This window comes from Ostrinia furnacalis, unplaced genomic scaffold (genome assembly GCF_004193835.3).
Source record: "Ostrinia furnacalis isolate ACB-3 unplaced genomic scaffold, ASM419383v2 OfSCF4906, whole genome shotgun sequence".
In the NCBI taxonomy this organism is placed as follows: domain Eukaryota; kingdom Metazoa; phylum Arthropoda; class Insecta; order Lepidoptera; family Crambidae; genus Ostrinia; species Ostrinia furnacalis.
The window spans coordinates 142,337-165,781 of NW_021135145.1; the positions used below are offsets into that span (position 1 = coordinate 142,337).

Genomic DNA, 23,445 nt, shown 5'->3' on the forward strand with positions numbered 1-23,445 from the left:
CACGAGCCATTATGTTGTCCCAAAGTGGTGGTAGGGCAAGCTATATTAGGACGTGTATAAGTGCCCTGTTAGACCTACCTACTAATAAAGAATTTAAATTTAATACAACCTTATGTCAACACACTCACAGGATTAAATTACTTTCCTCCGGGACAAACTGGATGAACTTTTTTGCCGGTCAAGTTGTAGATCCTGGCTACACAGGAGTTGCAGCGTTGGGATTGAGAGATGGGAATAGTCCCGTCTCCTAATATTCTAGTTTTAGTTCATGTACTAATTTTCATTCATGTCATTATTCATGTTTTTACTTACTTACGAGTACGCCCTGTATATTATAAAGATATGTTATCAACATTTTTGCCTACCTTTTATCTCTTTTCTAATCTATCACTATTAATATCACATTAAAACTTTCCATAGGCTCCAGAATGTCTGAAACGTGATATTAAAGCATAAAATATGTATTTTTAAGCTAACCGATATAATAATTGTAAAGATTACCTACTTATGTTTAGTGTTGATGATACTGAGAACCAACCAATTTGCGATAAGTTTTCTAAAGCCTGGTCCGTGAGCACGTAGAATCCCGTCCAATGACCCCAAGCTACCCATCCCTATCGCTCGCGCGTAATTATATTGCTGTCGCGCTCGCACACTCACTGTGGGCGCGCGTCGCACAGTCGCGACAGCAACATAATTATTCGCGAGCGATAGCGATGGGTAGCTTGGGGTCATTGGACGGGATTCTACGTGCTCACGGACCAGNCAAAGTAATAAAAACCACCTTTTATAAGGGCATTTTTTGGAGAAATTTATCAAATAACCAAAAAAACACGAATTTTTAAGCAGATTTTTTTCAAAAAGTATAGTTTTTTATTATTTGTTGGCATTTTCTGAGTATTTTATGTATTTTTTTAGTATTGTCTGTTATTTAGCATTATTACTGTTTTTATTTTATCAGGATATACCTCTTAGTTTAAAAGTTATTACGTTTTCTTTACAATAAGTACTTGAAAGGAAAAAAAATCTATAAATTTTTTTAAAAAAATCTCAAAAAAAATTTGACCACTTTTTTGTCGATAAAAATAGGTCTAGTTTCATCTATTTTCATATGTACACTTTAACGTGACTCACACTGTATTTAAACCATGTTCTACATTATAAGCGTAGGAACCATTTAGAGAAATGACATGAACACAGTCATGTTTCAATGGGATTTCTACCAGTTAAGTTGTAGTGTTGTCGCATAATCGATCACGGATCGATTATTATTCGATATTGCCAAATAACGATTTATCAATTAACAATTCGATTAATCGATTTCATTGATTACCATCTTCACTATCATTTGATTGTTAATTCAATTCCTTATTTTCAGCAATATAATCGATTATTGCAATCGAATAATCGATTATGATTTATTCGGTATACATACTTACTAAATCGATAGAATCGATATTAAGATATGATACAATACCTACTCTTAATATGATCGATAAAAGCAATCTAATTGACCTAATACTATTTTTATTACCCTAATGTGATGTGGAATACTATGGAAACTTTGCATATTCAACGACCTCTATCTCCGAATCCCCGCGTATTTCAGGATTGTTGTCATACTATGAAATGAAGTACTAGTATTAAGCTTTAATTTAGTATACTTTTTGTTTCTGTTGGTTTAACGCCCAATATGCCCATCATCCTTTTCTTTTTGTCCTATTACATTATTAAAGTTACTTAAGTTTACTAATTAGTCATCAGTATAACCTAAACATTGTAGCTTTAAAAATACCAAGAGTTACTTCATCACAATTATCAGCTGTAAGAACTAGAGTTAACTAAACTAACTCCCTAATCAAATCCCTTTTCCAATTCCCCAGCTGGCCAGGAGCCTCCCTCATCATGATCAAAGGCTACAAGCACCTGCAAGGCTGCGCCTACATCGGTGACGACTCCTCCGAAGAACTAGACGAATTACTGGAAGCCAACAAAAAGGGGCTGCTGTCCAACGACCTGCTCAAGCAGAAGATTCTGGAGCTGAAGAAGGTGGACGGGAAGGCTAATGATCCAGGTATGGGACTGCATTTTAGGAGATGGTTATTAGGGTTTTTTAAACGGGACTATTCCCACCTCTCGTTCCCACCACTGCAACTCCTGTGTAGCCAGGATCTACAGCTTGACCGCCAATAACCCAACCAGTGAAGGTCAAGTTTGTCCCGGGGGAAAGTTAAACTGTCATTGGAGCCGCATCGAAATTAATCAGAAGAACATAGGAGGAGTTCGAAATTAGGTTTTTCCCTCCATTGCAAAGCGGATGACAGATGACAAACAAAGGTTTAAAACTTTTAAGAAAAGATTATGCACCACGGACAATAAATATCAATTAAGGGGGCCTATCTTATAAGCAATTAGCAACTACCTGCCAATAATATAAAGGAGATAGATGCTAGGATTGGTAGTTTGGGATTAGTAGCATAAATGTGGTTTTGAGTTTGAATCCTAGAGGATTAAATGATAGGTAGATTGATGAGCATAAGTACGCACAGGGTGACCCTGTGCGTTCACATGTACTGTGAGACCTCATAGTAATGTTTTTGAATACCGGCGTTAGACTCTTGTTCATTACTTGTCTGTTCCGCTATAAGTCACACTTAAGATTTGAACCCTAGACCTAGGGTCTTAACTCTTTAATCACTAAATTACGAACTGAGGTGGAAATGTAATGTCACAGAATAATAATAAGTATGGTAATATGTCGAAATGTCTACCAATTTGATCTTGACTTCATTTATTATCATTTACTAATCAATACGCCGAAGGATGAATAATAAAATGTGAGCCAGACATTTTATATTTTGTAGCGATAAGTAACTTATCGTAGGCAGACCTAAATCAGTAAAATATTAAATTTATTTATTTACTTAAAATACAAGATCCCACAAGGTGGACCGACGACATCGTAAAAGTAGCAGGAAGGCGCTGGACGCAGGCCGCTACCAACCGGGCAACATGGAAAGCATTGGGGGAGGCCTATGTTCAGCAGTGGACGTCCTATGGCTGAGACGATGATGAAATACAAAATAGTCAAACAGCCATTTACGAAAATACACTTTTCTAAATTGACCCAAGCAGGATCAAATCTGATACCTAACTCATAGTATCACTATGCCATAGGGTGTCAATTGTTTCTATGAGGATATATCATCCAATCTCTCTCGACAACCATTATCAGAGTATTGGCACGCGATTATATGCCTAATCAGCAGATGGTCCGATATATGATAAGCCTATATTGCCGTTTAGAATAAAAGCATTTCTATTAGATACAGGGTGTACGGTAAAGTTTGGTGAAACTTCTTCCACTGTTGCCACTTCCAAGTTGTACCGTTGTCCCGAAGTGGTGGTAGGGCAAGCTTTATAGGGACTTCTATAAGAAATGGATCTACGTAATAAAGAATTTGAATTTAATACCACCTTGTGTGACAACACACTCACAGGCTTACTTTCCTCCGGTACAAACTTGGGCCTCACTGGATGGACTTTATTGCCGGTCAAGCTGTAGATCCTGGCTACACAGGAGTTGCAGCGTTGGGATTGAGAGATGGGAATAGTCCCGTCTCCTGAAACTCCTAATATTCTAGTTTTAGTTCATGTACTAATTTTTCATTCATGTCATTATTCATGTTTTTACTTACGAGTACGTCCTGTATATTATAAAGATCTGTTATCAAAATTTTTGCCTACCTCTTATCTCTTTTATTTCATTAAAACTTTCCATAATATAATATACAGGGTGTCCAAAAGCAATGGATAATCCTGTAACCATCGATAGGCCTCGCCATGGTCTCCCTAACATGAAATTTTGATCCTAGTAAAAATATCACCGTTTTCAAGATTTTAAAGTTTTTGTGCATTTTTAGAAAATTGCCACCTGTGATTACTTTTTCTCATGCCATTTCTACAAAACTAAATGAGGATGTTTTTCAATCGAGTTTTTTTTCTTATCACAAGGGATAGTTGGGCTATAGGATAGGATAGATAATTGTAAAGATTATCTACTTTTGTTTAGTGTTGATGATACTGAGAACCAACCAAATTGGGATAAGTTTTGTAGAAATAAAATATTGTCAATTTCTTTCCAGGGGCGATGAAGAGGCACAAAGCGGGGGTAAGCTTCCACGACCCCAGCCATGGCGTCAATAACATCTCTTCGGATAACGTGCCCACCATCGACGTTACTGACCATGACCCTAAGGTAAATAAATACGTAGATAAATAAGTAGATAAATAAATACCTTGGAAATTTTACACGGTGCTTACTTACTATGTACTCTCAAACAAGGATGGGAGATGGAATAGATGGAACCAGGCAATGATATAAATAAATATCCTTAGACATTTTTAAACTGCGCCATCCCAAACTAAGCAAACCAAAACACTAGATAATCAAATAATGGGCGGGGATCAAACCCGTGACTTCTGGCATAGTAGGTTCACTAGGTTTGGTACGTTAAACATTTTGTTTTTGTAAACATGGCAAACACAGAAGAGTTCTCAGCAACTGCGAAGCTGCGATGAATCGACAATAAAGAATTTGTCCTAATTTATAACACCATAATATTTTCTAGACAAGCTCTTTCCACTGATGGGATAGTCCATTTTCATTTTGCAATACGCTGTTGGCCAGTCTTCCATGAAATACCAAAAATCTATTGCTTTTTTAGCTACTGCCAAAAACATTAAGCCTCTCTATCTAGTTACGAAGTTACACGTCTTTATTTGAGCAATTATACAGTGTGAGTCACGTTAAAGTGTACATATGAAAATAGATGAAACTAGACCTATTTTTATCGACAAAAAAGAGGTCAAAAATTTTTTGAGATTTTTTTAAAAAATTTTATAGAAATTTTTTTCTTCCAATTACTTGTTGTAAAGAAAACGTAATAACTTTTAAACTAAGCGGTATATCCTGATAAAATAAAAACAGTAATAATGCAAAATAACAGGCGATACTAAACTAATACATAAAATACACAAAAAATGCCAACAAATAATAAAATATGATACTTTTTGTAAAAAATCTGCTTAAAAATACGTGTTTTTTTGGTTATTTGATAAATTTCTCCAAAAAATGCCCCTATAACCNGTACCAAGTACCAGTATATTAGTATTGTCATGAATACTCCGAGACGTAGTGTGGGTAGGCCCCCCACTAGGTGGACCGACGATCGGGTGAAGGTCACAGAAAGTACCTGGATGCGGCTAATGCAGGATCGATCTTTTTGAAAATCCTTGGGGGAAGCCTTTGTCCAGCAGTGGACTTCATTTGGCTGAAACGACTCCACGCTCTATGTCAGAAGGCCAAGGATGAGATGCTGAAGCACTACCGCCCGCCGTCCCACCTGATGTCCCTGCCTGGATTGCATTGCCACCGGGACACTAATGTGGACCGGGACGAGAGGAAGTGGCTGTCTTTCAAAGGTACTTCTTAACTACCCTCAAAAGGTAAAGGTAGTGTGGGTAGGCACTAGGTGCACCGACGATCTGGTGAAGGTCGCGGGAGGTGGCAGGATGCGGGCAGCGCAGGATCGGTCTTTGTGAAAATCCTTGGGGAAGACATTTGTACAGCAGTGGACGTCATTTGGCTGAAAAGACTCCACACTCTACGTCAGAAGGTAGGATGAGATGCTGAAGCACTACCGCCCGCCGTCCCACCTGATGTCCCTCCCGGGATTGCATCGCCACCGGGACACTAATGTAGACCGGGACGAGAGGAAGTGGCTGTCTTTCAAAGGTAATGCTTAACTACCCTCAAAAGGTAACGGTATTGTGGGTAGGCCCCCCACTAGGTGGACCGACGATCTGGTGAAGGTCGCGGNTATTTTGTTTTTATTTGAAATCTAACTTGTATTTATCAAAATTACAAATCTAGAGCCATTTTCAGTTTTGTTGTTAACGAAGCGTTGAATGGCGCGCCCGGAGAAGCTTAGTTCAAACGATCATTGCAAACGTTGTGATAGGGATAGAGACATGCAATTTTTGGTTTTACAAAGATAATACGATAGAGAATAATAGAAAGTAATAAAAACCACCGGTTATAGGGGCATTTTTTGGAGAAATTTATCAAATAACCAAAAAAACACGAATTTTTAAGCAGATTTTTTTCAAAAAGTATCATTTTTTATTATTTGTTGGCCTTTTTTGTGTATTTTATGTATTTTTTTAGTATCGCCTGTTATTTTGCATTATTACTGTTTTTATTTTATCAGGATATACCGCTTAGTTTAAAAGTTATTACGTTTTCTTTACAATAAGTAATTGGAAGAAAAAAAATTCTATAAAAAAATAAAAAAAAAACCTCAAAAAATTTTTGACCTCTTTTTTGTCGATAAAAATAGGTCTAGTTTTATCTATTTTCATATGTACACTTTAACGTGACTCACACTGTATTTTATTTACTTATTTATTTACAATCACAACAACAATACACTGTCATCACAGGACATCCCACTGCGACAGCGAAGACAACACATCAACATACACAACTAGAAACCACCTACACACAAACCTACACATAACATATTATTATAACAAATAATGATGCCTTTGTAAATTCACTCAGAGAACAAGAAAAAATATCTATTTTATCTGAAATTAGATTGTTTATTGTGTATCTGATATGTTTATGCATACTTCCGTATAACATAAAAACATATACCACACTTATAATACTTATTGCATTTTCTACCATTACAGGAGCTCCGAGCAATCCTCGAACACTTCCACGCTCTCCGCCAGAAGGCCAAGGATGAGATGTTAAAGCACTACCGTCCGCCGTCCCACCTGATGTCCCTCCCAGGATTGCATCGCCACCGGGACACTAATGTAGACCGGGACGAGAGGAAGTGGCTGTCTTTCAAAGGTACCAACATAAAGTAGCTGAAGCATTACTGTTTGCCATCTAACCTGATGTTCCCCATCTTACTTGATGTCCCCCATTTTACTTGATGTCCCCCATTTTACTTGATGTCCCCCGTCCCACGAGATGTCCCTGCTAGGCCTGCACCGCCACCGGGACACTAATGTAGACAGGGACGAGAGGAAGTGGCTGTCTTTCAAAGGTAATTCTTAACTACCCTCAAAAGGTAAAGGTAGTGTGGGTAGGTGGGATGTTAAAGCACTACCGCCCGCCGTCCCACCTGATGTCCCTCCCAGGATTGCATCGCCACCGGGACACTAATGTAGACCGGGACGAGAGGAAGTGGCTGTCTTTCAAAAGTCTATCTTAACTACCCTCAAAAGGTAAACGTAGTGTGGGTAGGCACTAGGACACTAGGTGGACCGACGATCTGGTGAAGGTCGCAAGAAGTACCTGGATGCGGTTAATGCAGCATCAATCGTCGTGGAAATCTTGGGGGAGCCCTTTGTCCAGCAGTGGACGTCATTTGGCTGAAAAGACTTCACTTACCATCAGGTGAGATACAGGCCAAGAGCTTCCTCATTGTGGATAAAAAAAAAGACTCCACGCTCTACGTCAGAACGCCAAGGATGAGATGCTGAAGCACTACCGCCCGCCGTCCCACTTGATGTCTCTCCCGGGATTGCATCGCCACCGGGACACTAATGTAGACCGGGACGAGAGGAAGTGGCTGTCTTTCAAAGGTACTAACATTAGTATTGTCTTGAGTACACCACAACCTTCGTCAGTAAGCTAAGGATGAGATGCTGAAGCACTACCGGCCGCCGTCCCACCTGATGTCCCTCCCAGGATTGCACCGCCACCGGGACACTAATGTAGACCAGGACGAGAGGAAGTGGCTGTCTTTCAAAGGTATGAAGTACATTAAGGTACATTAGTATTGCCATGAATACTCCGAGACGTAGTATGGGTAGACCCCCCAATAGGTGGACCGACGATCTGGTGAAAGTCGCAGGAAGTACCTGGATGGGGGTATTGCAGGATCGATCGTTGTGAAAATCCTTGGGGAGGCCTTTGTCCAGCAGTGAATGTCATTTGGCTGAAAAGACTCTACGCTCTACGTCAGAAGGAAGGATGAGATGCTGAAGCTAAAGTTCTTAAAAATTCGCGCCTCTTCAAGGCAATAGTGAATGAATAGTCATTAAAAAGTATAGTGCTATCAAATTTTTGCAGAATAACGCTGGTACTTGATTGAAATCACACATGATGTTAAGTGAGATGCAGTCTATGGTATATTTTATATGCTCAGTAAAGCACACAATGCTGATTGAGGTACTCTCGCCTTGAAGAGACTTAAATTGTTTTGGTAGTTTAGTTTAGTTTCGTAGTTTGGTAACTTTTAGAGGTTCATTAGAAAGTCGAAATTGTAAGTGCCAAGGTTCATTGCTATTGCATTTTTTGGCGTCTGTTTTACTTGTTGTATGAATTATGTTTGTCAAGTTATACACCATAGGGACGATTTGCAACAAAAATTTTAAGTGTTATTTGCTGTCATGTACACCAGCAAAAAAGGCGTAAATATAATATAAGTCTATCTTGTTTCAGATCTTGAGAACAAGACGAGTGAAGAAGTGAATGAGAAAATTAAAATTTCTCACGAAGAAATTGCATCTGCTACTGTACCTGAAACTACAACAATTGTGCAAACTACAACTTACAAAGCACACCCAAAGCTTGAAGTCTTAGCAAAAAGTGATAAAAAATTAAAAAGTGATAGTGATAATAAAATATTTAATAGTGATAGTGATAAAGAAAACAAAAGAAGTGATGGTGATGAAAGAACTTATGATAGAGTAAACAAAACTGTTATCAATAGTTTAGAAGCTCCTCGTGTAAAGTTAAGAGAAGGTGAAAAGAATTATACTGCAATGGTGAGTCAATATGTTTTAATTATACTAGAGATTGATAAAACATTTGGCTATTTATAAATTAGTACTGATTAATTGAATAACCTAGATACGGACAGCGCAGTATCGGCCGTTATGAAAATCTTTGGGGGAGGCCAATAGTGACGTCATTTGACTGAAACGAACAAACTACTTTACTACCCTTGCTAGAACTACCTACGCGTATATCAAATTTTATATGCTCGCTCTAATAACTTTTATATTTTGCCCTCATTATGATATTTTTGGAAATGATGACCACTATAGAACAGTCTGGTACCAAACATTGAAAGTCAGAGAAGTTGTATCTAAAAAAATGTGCAATTTTATTGATTAATACATCCACGATGGGCCACCTAGCGGTATAAATTCGTAGGGTGGATCCCCTTTATTAGGATACTTGAAGGAATTAACAGTCCCAGTTACTACCTATCTCGTTTGGTGAAGCTTAAGGATAATGCAGAAAATAAACATTACCTTATCACCACAAACCATTGTCAAGGTTGCACAAACACGCGCCAATTTCATTCATTAGTCTTAATTAGTAGAAGTTTCTGCTAAATGACTTTTATCGTGGTCGTAAACATTCATCTACTCCGATTTATTAACTGCTTTAATTGGAGTTTATAATCAGTCAGTTTTTGCTCTCTTTTTTACTACTCTAGGAAACTAAGTCCACTTATTAAAGCGCTCTGTCACATGATTGATTTGTATTGTCTCGTGTTTAGTTCTTCTTTTTTACCTTGCTCTTTCCTATTTTATTTGGGGTCGGTCCTGGGTCGTCTCACTGTTGACTTGCTCTCCTCTTTCCTCTTTGAGGTTCTTATTTACTACGAACATCTATGTGATTCGGGGTCTTCCTCGTCCTTGGGGATTAGTTACGATTTTTAGCATTACCTTAGTAAAGGTATTACCGCAATGATGAAAGTAAAGCTATTTCATCGATACAGCTACGAAACCCTAAAATGAACATAGCATTATTGTAAACATTAACCAGTTTTGTCTTGTAGTTTCACCCGCGTGAATTTTGGTCTGTCTCAGAAAGATATACCTAGCCTAATTGACTCGGATTAATGTAGCTCGATCTTTGCGAGATCGAATCAGAAATGAGGAAATCCGTAAACGAACTAAAGTCGCTGACATAGCCCGACGGATTAGCAAGCTGAAGTGGCATTGGGCAGGGCACATAGTACGCAGAACTGACGGCCGATGGGGCAGCAAGGTTCTGGAATGGAGGCCGCGTACCAGAAAACATCCGACGACATCGTAAAGGTAGCAGGGAAGCGCTGGACGCAGGCCGCTACCAATCGATCAACCTGGAAAGCATTAGGGGAGGCCTATGTTCAGCAGTTGGACGTCCTATGGCTGAAATAATGATGATGATGACGATGAATGTAGCTCTCTCTCTACGTGTCTAACCTGTTCAGTCGTACTAGAGATTACTTCTTGTAAACATACCAACTGTGCATCTTTATTTAGTGTAAAATCAGCCAGCAAAATCGTGTCACCAGTACACCGGAACGCGAGGTCGCAATCACAGTTGATAACCATCTACATCTGTGTGAGGTTAGCACAAAGCAGGTTCTGTCATCTTCTGGCTAGCAATGATTTAAATCAGAATCATTTAAATGCGGTCTAGCCCTTGAATTATATTAAACTGCTTCCTAGAAAAGGACGGTTCACTATGTCCGATTCGATGAATCCAATATCCTACTCGTACATGCTGTTCTGTCGTGGCAAATGTTTTAAGCATATTAGTCTTTTATGGGATAAAATTGTTTCAATGTCCCTAGATTGTCTGAGGATATAGTGAATTTTATTGCAAAATTATATTGCTATAATCAAGACAAGTTGTTAGTTGTTGCACGACGACAAAATATAGTGAAAATACACACGGAAGCGTAATACATGCAACACATAAGATTACGCTCTAAGCATAACACAGATTTTAATGTTTTTCATCTTGTTTAGTCAAGTTTTTCATCTTCTACAAGTATTTTTTTTATTATTGTTTCTTAAATTCCCATTCCCAGCAATATTTCCCGAACTGTTCGTACATACGATATTGTTCCGAGGAGATATAATCGTTAGATTTAAACCGTCCTTCACGCACTATTACGCATACTATGCATAGCAAATCGATCGTAGTAAATGCCGGCCGCGTTGTATGATGTCATACATCTCATTTGATGTGGTCTATCAATAACATATTCATTAAAACCGTATGTTTGTCATTAAGATATTATGTTTGTTTTAATTGATACCTTTAATTTTTGCCGACTTAAAGACGTAGAGTTAGTTTGAGACCCTGAAAAAACGCAGGAAAGTTTTTATCCCGGTTTTTTAAGAGGAAGTTTTGTGACAGACTGGAAAATATCTTTACTGTGATTCTTAATCCCGAAAATCGGAATTCCGATTCACTCGACTCCGACTGTAAACTTTTTGTTGGCATATAAAATACTTATTGCTTTTTATTTTAACTTACTTTTACTCTATCCCGAAAGAACGCTCGCTATACCGAATATCGTTAGTCCGAACGCACGGAAGATTGAAGGCGCGGAATACCGAATAACTCTAGCTAGGTTTTAGATAAGATAGATGGAGATGCGAGACTTTTTGATAGACCGACCAAACTTTAGGGCGAAGCTTTTTAGAATCAGCGAGATGGACTGACGACCTCATAAAGGGTATCATAGGTAGCAGAGAGGCGCTGGATGCAGGCCGCTACCAACCGGGCGATGTGGAAATCATTGGGGGAGGATGTTCAGCAGTGGATGTTCTGTGGCTGAAATGATGATGATGACGATGAAGGTGTATATGTAATTGTTTTTTTACAGATGATAGAGACAGACGAGCAAACCTCCAAAGAAGTGTTTGAAGATGTCCTCAAGAGGCTACAGGCTTTAGGACCGAAGGGCAAGAGGGTTCTCGTGAAGTTACATGCTACTATGGGGGTGGAGTATAATGAGGTACGTATTCAGTTCATAGTGGTATCCTATACACTGTAAATGTAAATTTTTCATGCTCATTCCTATTATCTACTTTAATATTTAATCAATTCGAGGAAGTTCTTTGCCTGCATCTCACCTGACGGAAAATAATGATCTAGCTGAAGATGGAAGCAAGCTTCACCCAGAATCCTCAGCACGGAGGAACTGGCTATCTTACCTCCAACTTCTGTAAAACAGCAACTGTATTATTGTTGGTTTGGCAACAGACTTAGGAACGATTGTGGTAGCTAAACTGGCGGACTTACAACTCATATCAATCCCAGCAGAAAACTTTGCTCTCTCTGGGAATCGAACCCAGAACCATAGAGGCAGTTATAAACCTTTATAACTCTGAATGTCACACTGTCAGAATGTCATATTGCTTACCCTGATTGTTAAGGTCACGGAAACCATTACCATATAAGAACAAAGTAGCAATGAATGCAATCAGTGCAAGTCAGGCGTGTCAGATGTCCTCGTTCGTCAGGCGCAGTCGGGTCAAGTGCATTGTCTCATAAACATACAATGTGGACTGTGGACACTCCCTCTTTAGGGTTGCCAGTTTTGTGTGGTATGCAATAAAAAGTGTGTATCTATCTCGATATTATACCTAACGAAACCTTGGGGGAGGCCTTTGTCCAGAAGTGGACGTCATTTGGCTGAAAGTAACGAACGAACCTAACGAAAACTTTTTGTTAGAAATCTTCAGAACAGCTCTATGAAGCTTATCGAAAAAGATGTTACTTAGTGCAAGCCCCGTTGAATTATGTGTGAAGTCATAATAATATAGTATTCGTTTGCCTTATAAAGATCATGGCTACAAGAGTTGGTGTAGTGAGAACGAGAGATATAAACTTTAGACTCTATTTGAATCCGAAACTCTTATGAGATTATACAAATCCTTTACGATTTTTTTTATTGTTTTCACTATTGTTGCTTGAATAATATTGTCGACCTTAACTTGAAGTTCAAATTCTTATGTAAATGTAAATGGGCAATTAAACATCATTATTCAAAAGTGACAACCCTGATCAACTATGTATTTAACAATATGCCGTAAAAAATTGCACGCCTCAACAAACGGTATGTAATGTAAATAATAAACACTGACGTCACGGTGGCGTAATAAACGATTGCTATTTTTATTTCGGATGCCAGACCGAAATAGTTTTAATAATTAGACATAGGAAACGACTGACATGAATGCTGGCATACGGGTGACGACAGCTACGCAAATGCTTGCGAATAACTGTGCAAGTGTTGAAGGTCGATTCCTGGTGGAGTCAGTATCACTATAGGTTCAGCCAAACCAACGCGATCACACGCGATCAGCCAGCGTGCAGCGATGGCGATCAATGCATTTAAGTCTGATCGCGTTGGTTTGGCTTAACATTATCTCCATAAGTGTTTGCAAGTAGGCTTTTAAAAAGCACTTTTACACGCCGCAGTATAAACCATACGACTGCTCCGGGACAATAAATTGGCCAGTGCTGAAAAGAAGCAGCGCAAGAAATTCGGTTACTATTGTGTCTCTTTTTCAAGGGTTTATAAAATATATTTATGCAAGTTAGGCACACTTAGGCAGTATTGAATGTTCATAAAGTCAAAAAAGTATATTATTTTCTAAAATACAACTACTACCTAGCCGTCTGTTTAAATCTTGGAAAACCCTAAGTTGTAGAAATTAATGTGTCTGGTTTCAATTGCTATTAATGAGGTTGATTGATGGAATGTAAGGAACTCTGGATGCTTTCCAATAAGCATTAATTGTTTGGTATTTCCCAGGGAAATCCCTGGTATGTTTAATTTGCCAACGAGCAGTAAAATAGTTTTAGACGTAACAATGTAAATAGTTTAGAAACTTCGAATACATTTTAATTGAAATAACAAAATGTATCAATTTTCGTATCCTGTGTGTGTGTGGTGTATTTAAATTAATACATTTTAATAATAGAGAAACGCCCGTATTGACAAACATTACTATGAGGTCTCACAGTGCGCGTGGACGCACAGGCTGTCACCCAATCACAGAGCTATATTCAACGCTGTGCGTTCGATTTGTTGCTTCACTTAAGCAAGCATCGTTTGTTAATATGGGTGACAGAGGAGAAAATGAAGGGAAGTCGAACCTTAACTCGAACTCCTATGTTCTTCTGTACCTCTAGTAGGAAAAACTTTCGAGTTCGTTTCGTTGCGTATTCAAAGTGTCATCGAAAAATTTTGTATGAAAAATTAAACAGCGCCCCCTATATTATAGCCGCCCTAGGGGGCGCTGTTTAATTTTTCATACAAAATTTTTCGATGACACTTTGAATACGCAACGAAACGAACTCGAAAGTTTTTCCTACTAGAGGTACTGATTAATTTCGTTGCGGGTCCAATGACAGTTTAACTTTCCCCGGGACTTACTTGACCTTTACTGGTTGGGTTTTTATTGGCGGTTAAGCTGTTAGATCCTGGCTACACAGGAGTTGCAGCGGTGGGAGAGGAGGGAATAGTCCCGTAGCAAAAAAGTTAATGACTTCTGATGCGTTGTTTTAAGAAATAGGGCATTAATTGAGTTATTTGCTTCAGATTTCTGCCGAAACTAACGAGGGCATAATGTCAGCAGTGAACGGCAACGATGAGGAGCTGGACAGGCTGCGACAAGTGCTCGTAGAAGCTATTGATGAAGAGAAGACCAGGGCACAGAGGCAGCGTAAGTTTACAAAACAATGTTTTAGTATCTTATGTGTAGTATTTTACAAAAAAAATAGCCACGATAGCCGAACGGTGAAAGGGTCGGACTGGCCGACTCGAGATTCGAGGAAACGCGGGATCGAATCCTACCGCCGCTTGACTATTGTGGTGAGCCCACTCATAACACAAGCTTATTAAGCTTAATAAGCTTGTGTTATGAGTGGGCTCACCACAATAGTCAAGCGGCGGTAAGCTTACCACGAGGGGCTACAATACAAATTGCTAATAATCTTTAAAAAAAATAGTACATATAGTTTTTAAGTCTAGGTCCATGGTCTATAGTTTCTAAGGTTATAGATACTGACTGCACAGTAGTTGCAGCGGTGGGAAAGAGATGTGGTTGTGATTTTATGTTCATTGTTGCAAGAAATATTTGTTTGATGATTGAGTATTGACCCCGAAGGTAATACTACCACTTTGACAGCAAATCAACATGCTAGAGTGTACTCTAGTAGTGTACTTGACTTTAGCAATGTCATAGTAAAATGGAAGAGTAGTTCTATTGAGTCGGCCTAACAGTTCACGTGTGCGTGTAAGCAAAATTCAGCTAGTTTTAAGGTGATCCCATAATGCTGGTATAGGATGTTTTTCTGTTATTATGTGCGTACCAAACTGATGTTAAAATCCTGGTATCAGACGTTTTGAACCACTTACACTAGCTTCATGGTCTCCTATACGCATAGCTGGGCATTAACTCGTTAATCCGTTAATCGTTAATTAACGAAGTTAACATTTCTATTAACGGATTAACTTTTAAGTTAACTTTAAAAAATGTTAACGGACTCGTTAACTTCCGTTAAATTATCCTAAGTCCGTTAATCGTTAATCCAGTACCTACTATTTACCAAAAAGATACAGCAGGCGCGCTGAAAAACACTAGAATAAAAATTAGCCAAGTGCGTGTCGTGCCACGCGCAGTGTAGGGTTCCGTAGTTGTCCGTCATTAACACAATATATTTCAGAAGCAAGCAATTACTTCATCTAAAGTCACTTTTAATATTTTCTTCTAAGGAATTTTCACTAGTTAAGGAATTTTATAATACATGAGTTAAATGACTATTACTCTTAATCTCACTGATGTATCTTAACCGCTACAGTTTTCCTTGAAAGTTCATGAAAAGCAGTATCTTTACGAATTTTACTAGATTTTTAAAGCCAACAGTTTAGTTTGGGTTTGTTAGTATGTGTGGGACAAATCTTGCAACTGATTTTAAGACCAGTTCTCAACCGATAGAGCTGAATTTTGGTACACTTATGTAAGTACGATGAAAATGCAATGTTATGGTACCATTAAGCTGGTCTGATGATGGAGTCAGGAGGTGGGCATAGGAACTCCTAAATGAAACNGGCTAATGCAGGATCGATCTTTTTGAAAATCCTTGGGGGAAGCCTTTGTCCAGCAGTGGACTTCATTTGGCTGAAACGACTCCACGCTCTATGTCAGAAGGCCAAGGATGAGATGCTGAAGCACTACCGCCCGCCGTCCCACCTGATGTCCCTGCCTGGATTGCATTGCCACCGGGACACTAATGTGGACCGGGACGAGAGGAAGTGGCTGTCTTTCAAAGGTACTTCTTAACTACCCTCAAAAGGTAAAGGTAGTGTGGGTAGGCACTAGGTGCACCGACGATCTGGTGAAGGTCGCGGGAGGTGGCAGGATGCGGGCAGCGCAGGATCGGTCTTTGTGAAAATCCTTGGGGAAGACATTTGTACAGCAGTGGACGTCATTTGGCTGAAAAGACTCCACACTCTACGTCAGAAGGTAGGATGAGATGCTGAAGCACTACCGCCCGCCGTCCCACCTGATGTCCCTCCCGGGATTGCATCGCCACCGGGACACTAATGTAGACCGGGACGAGAGGAAGTGGCTGTCTTTCAAAGGTAATGCTTAACTACCCTCAAAAGGTAACGGTATTGTGGGTAGGCCCCCCACTAGGTGGACCGACGATCTGGTGAAGGTCGCGGGAGGTGCCAGGATGCGGGTATTGCAGGCCTTTGTCCAACAGTGGACGTCATTTGGTTGAAACGACTCCATGCTCTACTTCAGAAGGCTAAAGATGAGATGCTGAAGCACTACCGCCCGCCGTCCCACCTGATGTCCCTCCCGGGATTGCATCGCCACCGGGACACTAATGTAGACCGGGACGAGAGGAAGTGGCTGTCTTTCAAAGGTACCAACATAAAGTAGCTGAAGCACTACCGGCCGCCGTCCCACCTGATGTCTCCCGTCCAACCTGATGTTCCTGCCAGGTCAGCACCGCCACAGGGACACTAACGTGGCTGTCTTTCAAAGGTAATTCTTAACTACCCTCAAAAGGTAAAGGTAGTGTGGGTAGGCACTAGGTGGACCGATGATCTGGTGAAGGTCGCGGGAGGTGCCAGGATGTGGGCAGCGGAGAATCGGTGTTTGTGGAAATCCTTGGGGGAGGCCTTTGTACAGTAGTGGACGTCATTTGGCTGAAACGACTCCAAGGCCAAGGATGAGATGCTGAAGCACTACCGCCCGCAAGTACCGAAGTGGCTGTCTTTTAAAGGTACCAAAAATAATATAGAAGCGGCAAAAATCAAATAGGTGTCGGTGTCGGATCGAATCCAAGGAACGCGGGTTCGATCCCCACTGTGCCACTGGACTCTTGAGCTGAAACCCACTCGCAACACAAGCATTTTTTTTTGTTAAATTGAATGGCAATGTCTAGGTTGGTCCCATTTAAATAGGAAAACTACCTAGTTCAGTTGTTTTAAAACAAAATCAGTGGAAAAGTGATGTTATCGAATGACGAATGCTGCAGTTCAGGCAAAGGTTTTAGCTTTTTCGTGAATCGCGTCGAATGTTATTGTTGTTTTATGTTATTGATTCCTGGTCTTGCTGCGTGATTGATTATGTACACCAACAAAAGAAGACGGAAATGACATTGGGAACTTTTTGCCCCACTTTTCGAAAAGTAGCGGACACAAACGAAACCTATCCCAGATGATACATACTAATATCCAATGAATTTCCGTCCATTTTTTTTTCTCTCTTATATGGGAATATTGAGAAAATGAAGTTTTAATATTTTATTTTATTTTACATTTAGGTAACATTTTTGAAGACCTCCGTGGCGGAGAGGCGCACACACCGGTTTTCAAGGTGTGCCGGGCCAATCCTGAAGTCCNCCTATACGTCTAAATAGTACTCTTACGAGGGGCGGCTGAAAAGTTTTGAGCCTAAGTATCTTCAAGTGTTATTATTGACTCGCACTAAATTTAATTAATTTGCCCATAGCCTCCTTAGTATATGTACAAAGTTTCATTTCATTAGCGTCATCACGCTTTTAGTAATTAATCCGTAAACATCATCATGTCTCAGTCATCCGCACAATGTACGAAATTGAAGTACACAGTTGTCATAAAATTCCTCAAAAAGAGGAACAGAACGCTGATGGTAACATTTGAAGAGATGTCGACAGTTTATGGGGAATCTGGGCCTTCATTTGCCACCATGAAAGATTGGATCCGATAATTCAAGCATGGCAGGGAGTCGCTAAAAGATAACCGCAAGTCAGGACGGCCAGATTTCGCCATTAACGAATAAAATAATGAAAATTTAAAGAATCTTGTTTTAGGGATCAGCGAATTAAGCTGTGACGGATAGCTGAAGCTATAGGCATTAGCAAGGAACGTATCGGCGATATTTTTCATACTCATTTGCACATGAAAATGGGGTGTGCGCAATGAGTGCCAAATATGCTCACGCCTTTCGACAACCAGCGTCGAGTCACAACTTCGCAGGAGTTTTTGGACATCTCTGGCCATAATCCTATCAATTTTTTTTCTCTCACTGTCACTATTGATAAATAATAGATCCGGCAGTACGATCTAGAGTCAAAATAAGAGTCAATGCAATGGATTCAAAAGGGAAAACGCCGCCGCGGAAATTCAAAGTGGAGCGATCGACACCCAAGCTCATAGCCACTATTTTTGGGATTGTGGAGGAATTTTATTCATTGACTACCTATTTAAAAAAAACTACAATAAACGGGGATTATTATGCTGTACTGTTGATAAAAGTGCGTCAAGTGGTTGTTGAAATATTAAGAGGAAAACTGGCGAAAGGAAATCTGTTATTGCAAGACAATTCGCCCGCGCACACCGCGCATTTTGTATGGCTTGCCCCGGGTAAAACTAGATTTAAAAAAAACTAATCACCCACTACACAGTTTAGTTCGAATCTCTAGCTATTTTTTGTAATTCTCAAATTGGAAAAAATACCTCCAGGAACGAATATTTTTGAGTGACAAAGAAATGAAGGCGGCGTTAAAGGCTCATTTCGAAGGCAAAAATTGCGAATTTTTTTTCAGTGGGTTAAAAGTTCTTTTACGCAAATGTAAGAAGTCCGTTGTAGTAGAGGGAGATTAAATAGAAAAATATATTTTTTATACTTTTCTATCGGCATTTTTAATACCCTAGGCTCAAAACTTTTCAGCCGCCCCTCGTATGCCCTAATTTTTAAGTGACCCCTATGTAAACAAAATTCCTGTTATTTGTTGCCATAGGGTTCACTTAAAAATTAGGGATTGATGGTGAAAACGGGCACGAATCACGGATTCGTGTTTTATTTTCCCACTTCGATATGGATATTGCAGCATACTTATATAAATTGTGACATTAATTTATTTGTATAATTTTTTGAATCATGAAGAATTGATTCTGTTGCATGCCGATATGGTATGATGTACCTAGCTGAACAATATTTTATTGAGTGACCTGTATGTACATTATGCAATAAAATTGTTTGATTTGATTTGATTCAAATATGTGTTACTGTCCCTGTATACTATGGTTGTACTAGTGGCACTTAAATACTATGTTTGCTAACGTTGCACAAGTAGGCTAGGCTAGCACAGAGTAAACGTTTAATGGTTCTTGCAGTTCGGAAGTAAATACAAAGTTATGTAGGCGTATTTAAATTTGATTTTCGAAAGAATTAACTATCTTGCTGTAGATAGCAGGCCTGTTCATCTCCGCGAGTTTACATCGAAAACAAAACACGCACGATGGCCCACCTACAGGATACTATTCGACAAGGCCTCACATACGAGCGAACATTGACTCACGCACGCGTATTCTTGTGTATGATGGATGAAAATAAAGAAAATGATGTACTAAATACTGTGCAGTCTTTAACTGCCTAAATAATAATAAAAACACAGAATGTACTTTTTTAAGTAGCCTCAAGACACTGAGAGGTAAATAATATAAGTAGTTAATATTATTCATGATAATTCATGCTAAATCATGTATTTCCTCCGCCATTTTCCGCAGTTTGGCACCTCACGTCACATAATTTTACCGAAGTCAGCCCTATAGCTTCGGCGCAGTGCCGATCACTGACGTTTGTCAACAAAATGGTGCTTGACTCTTGAGACAGGCTAAATTACACCATATTGTTAATGACATTGAGCATACATTTTTTTAAATACCTTCGCGAAGTAAAACTTCTGTACGTATATACCTACTTATTATTATTCTGTGTAGATAGCTACATTATTTGTCAGTCTTTATTTTAGCTGGTGGACTTAAGACCATGAGATCGCGATAACAATTAATTTCTATTGTGTCTCGATTCGCTGGTACTTATCGTACTTGAAGGGTTAATGATGTCAGATCAATTTTCTGGCACGGATAGCATAATGTCTGATGTCTTGGCAACACCTAACTTTAACTTTGACAAACGTCAAAAATCTGTCAAACTCCATACAAAAAACACCGGTTATCGTTATAGTTACAGTCAAAGTAAGATGGTGCAACCCAGCCTAAGTCATCTGTTGTAGATATTTTTAAAGTAAGATGACTTTGAACTCCTATAGATCTAGCGCTTAACTCGAGTGCCTGAAGTATGGAAGCGGCTCAGGAGGGTGATTTTGAGACGGTCAAACGTCAGCAAAACTTCAGATTTGTATGCCCTGTCACGTCATAATATGTCAATGCCCCTCCCGTGCCGTTCCCATACCTCACTCACTGACTGTTAAGTGCTAGACCTAATTATAAATGGAGCATTCCACGCGAATCGGACAGGTAAAAAAAGTCGATGTTTCCGATTTCAGTAATATTTGAGTATGTTCTACCTATACATATTATTGATACGTGTACCAAATATTTTTGTAATATAATGACTAGTTTAAGAGTTATGGGTCTTCGAAGTTTTCGACAACCGGTTGGCATGCAGTACTTCAAAGTCGATTATGGAGTCATAAAATTATATATTAAAATAATTAAACCACGGGATTTATTACTTCATTTACCGTGCTTTTTAACTGTATTTGTGGAAACGAAAAAAAAATTATTTTTTCCTAAAAAAAATGCAAATTAATTTTTTTTCCTTGATTTTCACAAAGTTCGACCCTTTCGATTTTTTTTATTTTTTTTATTTAAATAGCTAATATTGTGTAGAATATTCATGCCAACTTTCAAAGTGGGCGTGGAAGTGGATTCGGAGCTAGACTGAAGACTAGCTTTCCGCCCGCGGCTTCGCCCGCGTGGAATTTTGTCTGTCACAGAAAAACTTTATCGCGCGCGTCCCTGTTTCAAAAACCGGGATAAAAACTATCCTATGTTCTTTCCCGGGACTCAAACTATCTCTATGCCAAATTTCATCAAAGTCGGTTGCGAGGTTTAAGCGGGAAAGCGTAACAGACAGACAGACAGACAGACAGACAGACAGACAGACAGACAGAGTTACTTTCGCATTTATAATATTAGTTGGGATATTTACTAAGTTGCTGGACAAAGGCATCCCCTAAGCTTTTCCATAACGACCGGTCCTGCGCTGCCCGCATCCAGGTTCTTCCCGCGACCTTCACCACAAAGATTACTAAGCACATACCTAACAGGAAAATAATTCTAAAGTTATCTTTTCTAAGCCCGTAAGACGGTCATCAATTATACGAAAATGATAAGAGACATTACCTGCCTAGGTCGCATCTACATGGACCTCATAAAGGTAGCAGGAAGGCGCTAGATGCAGGCTGCTACCAACCGATCATTATGGAAATCAATGGGAGAGGCCTATGTTCAGCAGTGAACGTCCTATGGCTCATATGATGATGATGAATCATCTACTTGTTTACATTACTTTATACAGTGTGAGTCACGTTAAAGTGTACATATGAAAATATGTGAAACTAGACTTATTTTTATCGACAAAAAAGAGGTCAAAATTTTTTTGAGATTTTTTTTAAATTTTTTATAGAATTTTTTTTCTTCCAATTACTTCTCGTAAAGAAAATGTAATAACTTTTAAACTAAGAGGTATATCCTAATAAAATAAAAACAGTAATAATGCTGAATAACAGGCGATACTAAAAAAATACATAAATTACCCAGAAAATTCAAACAAATAATAAAAAATGATACTTTTTGAAAAAAATCTGCTTAAAAATTCGTATTTTTTTGGTTATTTGATAAATTTCTCAAAAAAATGCCCCTATAATAGGTGGTTTTTATTACTTTGTATTATTCTCTATCGTATTATCTTTGTAAAACCAAAAATCGCATGTCTCTATCTCTATCACAACATTTGCTATGATCGTTTGAACAAAGGCCTGCCACAACATTATTCTCCGTTACAGGTAGAGACAATTTTAATTTTAACTAAAATGCTTATTTTTCTTCAAAATCTTTGGTTTTTATTTGAAATCTAACTTGTTTTTATCAAAATTACAAATCTAGAGCCATTTTTAGTTTCGTTGTTAACGAAGCGTTGAACGGCGCGCCCGGAGAGGCTTAGTTCAAACGATCATTGCAAACGTGGCAATAGGGATAGAGACATGCGATTTTTGGTTTTACGAAGGTAATACGATAGAAAATAATACAAAGTAATAAAAACCATCGGTTATAGGGGCATTTTTTGGAGAAATTTATCAAATAAGCCAAAAAACACGAATTTAAAAGCAGATTTTTTTCAAAAATTATCATTTTTTATTATTTGTTGGCCTTTTTTGTGTATTTTATGTATTTTTTTAGTATCGCCTGTTATTTAGCATTATTACTGTTTTTATTTTATCAGGATATACAGCTTGGTTTAAAAGTTATTACGTTTTCTTTACAATAAGTAATTGGAAGAAAAAAAATTCTATAAAAAAATAAAAAAAAATCTCAAAAAAATTTTAACCTCTTTTTTGTCGATAAAAATAGGTCTTGTTTCATCTGCTTTCATATGTACACTTTAACGTGACTCACACTGTATTACAAAGACTAGGACATTCAAAAAATGTATTTCATGTAATTAAATTTATATAAATAAATAGATAATGTCTTTATTGTGAATCACAGGTTATATACATACAGGTCACATATTACAATTAGTTTCACTGTGTTCCGCCTTTTAGGCATACAATAATATGTTGACAAAGGTTGAGTTTCCTGAGACAACTTTTAAAGGGCAAGCATATTTGGGACTTATTGAAGTGCCCTGAGGGGGCCTACATACTAATAAAGATTTTGCACTCCAGGGTTTGAACCCAGACGGCGAAGCATTACACCACGAGCAACTCAACGAGACCACGCCTTACGATATGAGCAACTCCGAGTTCTGGTCATCCTTCTCTAGCAGCGAGGAGGCTTTACTAGAGTGCGAGGGCCTGATCCTCAACCTGCCTCTGACTCCTCACAGCACCTGTCGAGCTGACGCTTCGGATGAGGAGACCTTGGCTGCTTCGAGAGCTAACGCTTTGACTTACAGGTATGTATTTTTCTACTGGTATACGTCATGTAATGAGTTATAGAAATTTCGTTGAAATACAAATCTCGTTTAGATAAAGAATCTGGAATAAAAAGTAAAAAATGTTTATTTCTTAACGATGACAAG

The 23,445-nt window shown here is 38.8% G+C and overlaps 1 protein-coding gene across 1 annotated transcript in view; it reads left to right on the forward strand.

The window, feature by feature from the left end:
• The window catches only part of LOC114360139 (uncharacterized), a gene marked incomplete at its 3' end in the record, with an annotated part of 52,850 nt that extends 29,531 nt beyond the window's left edge, over positions 1-23,319 (forward strand). The window contains exons 7-13 of the mRNA XM_028314719.1: positions 4,146-4,258; positions 6,760-6,925; positions 7,715-7,834; positions 8,528-8,853; positions 11,706-11,837; positions 14,433-14,556; positions 23,103-23,319. Of these exons, the coding sequence (XP_028170520.1) occupies positions 4,146-4,258; positions 6,760-6,925; positions 7,715-7,834; positions 8,528-8,853; positions 11,706-11,837; positions 14,433-14,556; positions 23,103-23,319 (1,198 nt within the window). The remainder of the gene's footprint in view (positions 1-4,145; positions 4,259-6,759; positions 6,926-7,714; positions 7,835-8,527; positions 8,854-11,705; positions 11,838-14,432; positions 14,557-23,102) is intronic.
• Between the last annotated feature and the right edge of the window lie 126 nt (positions 23,320-23,445).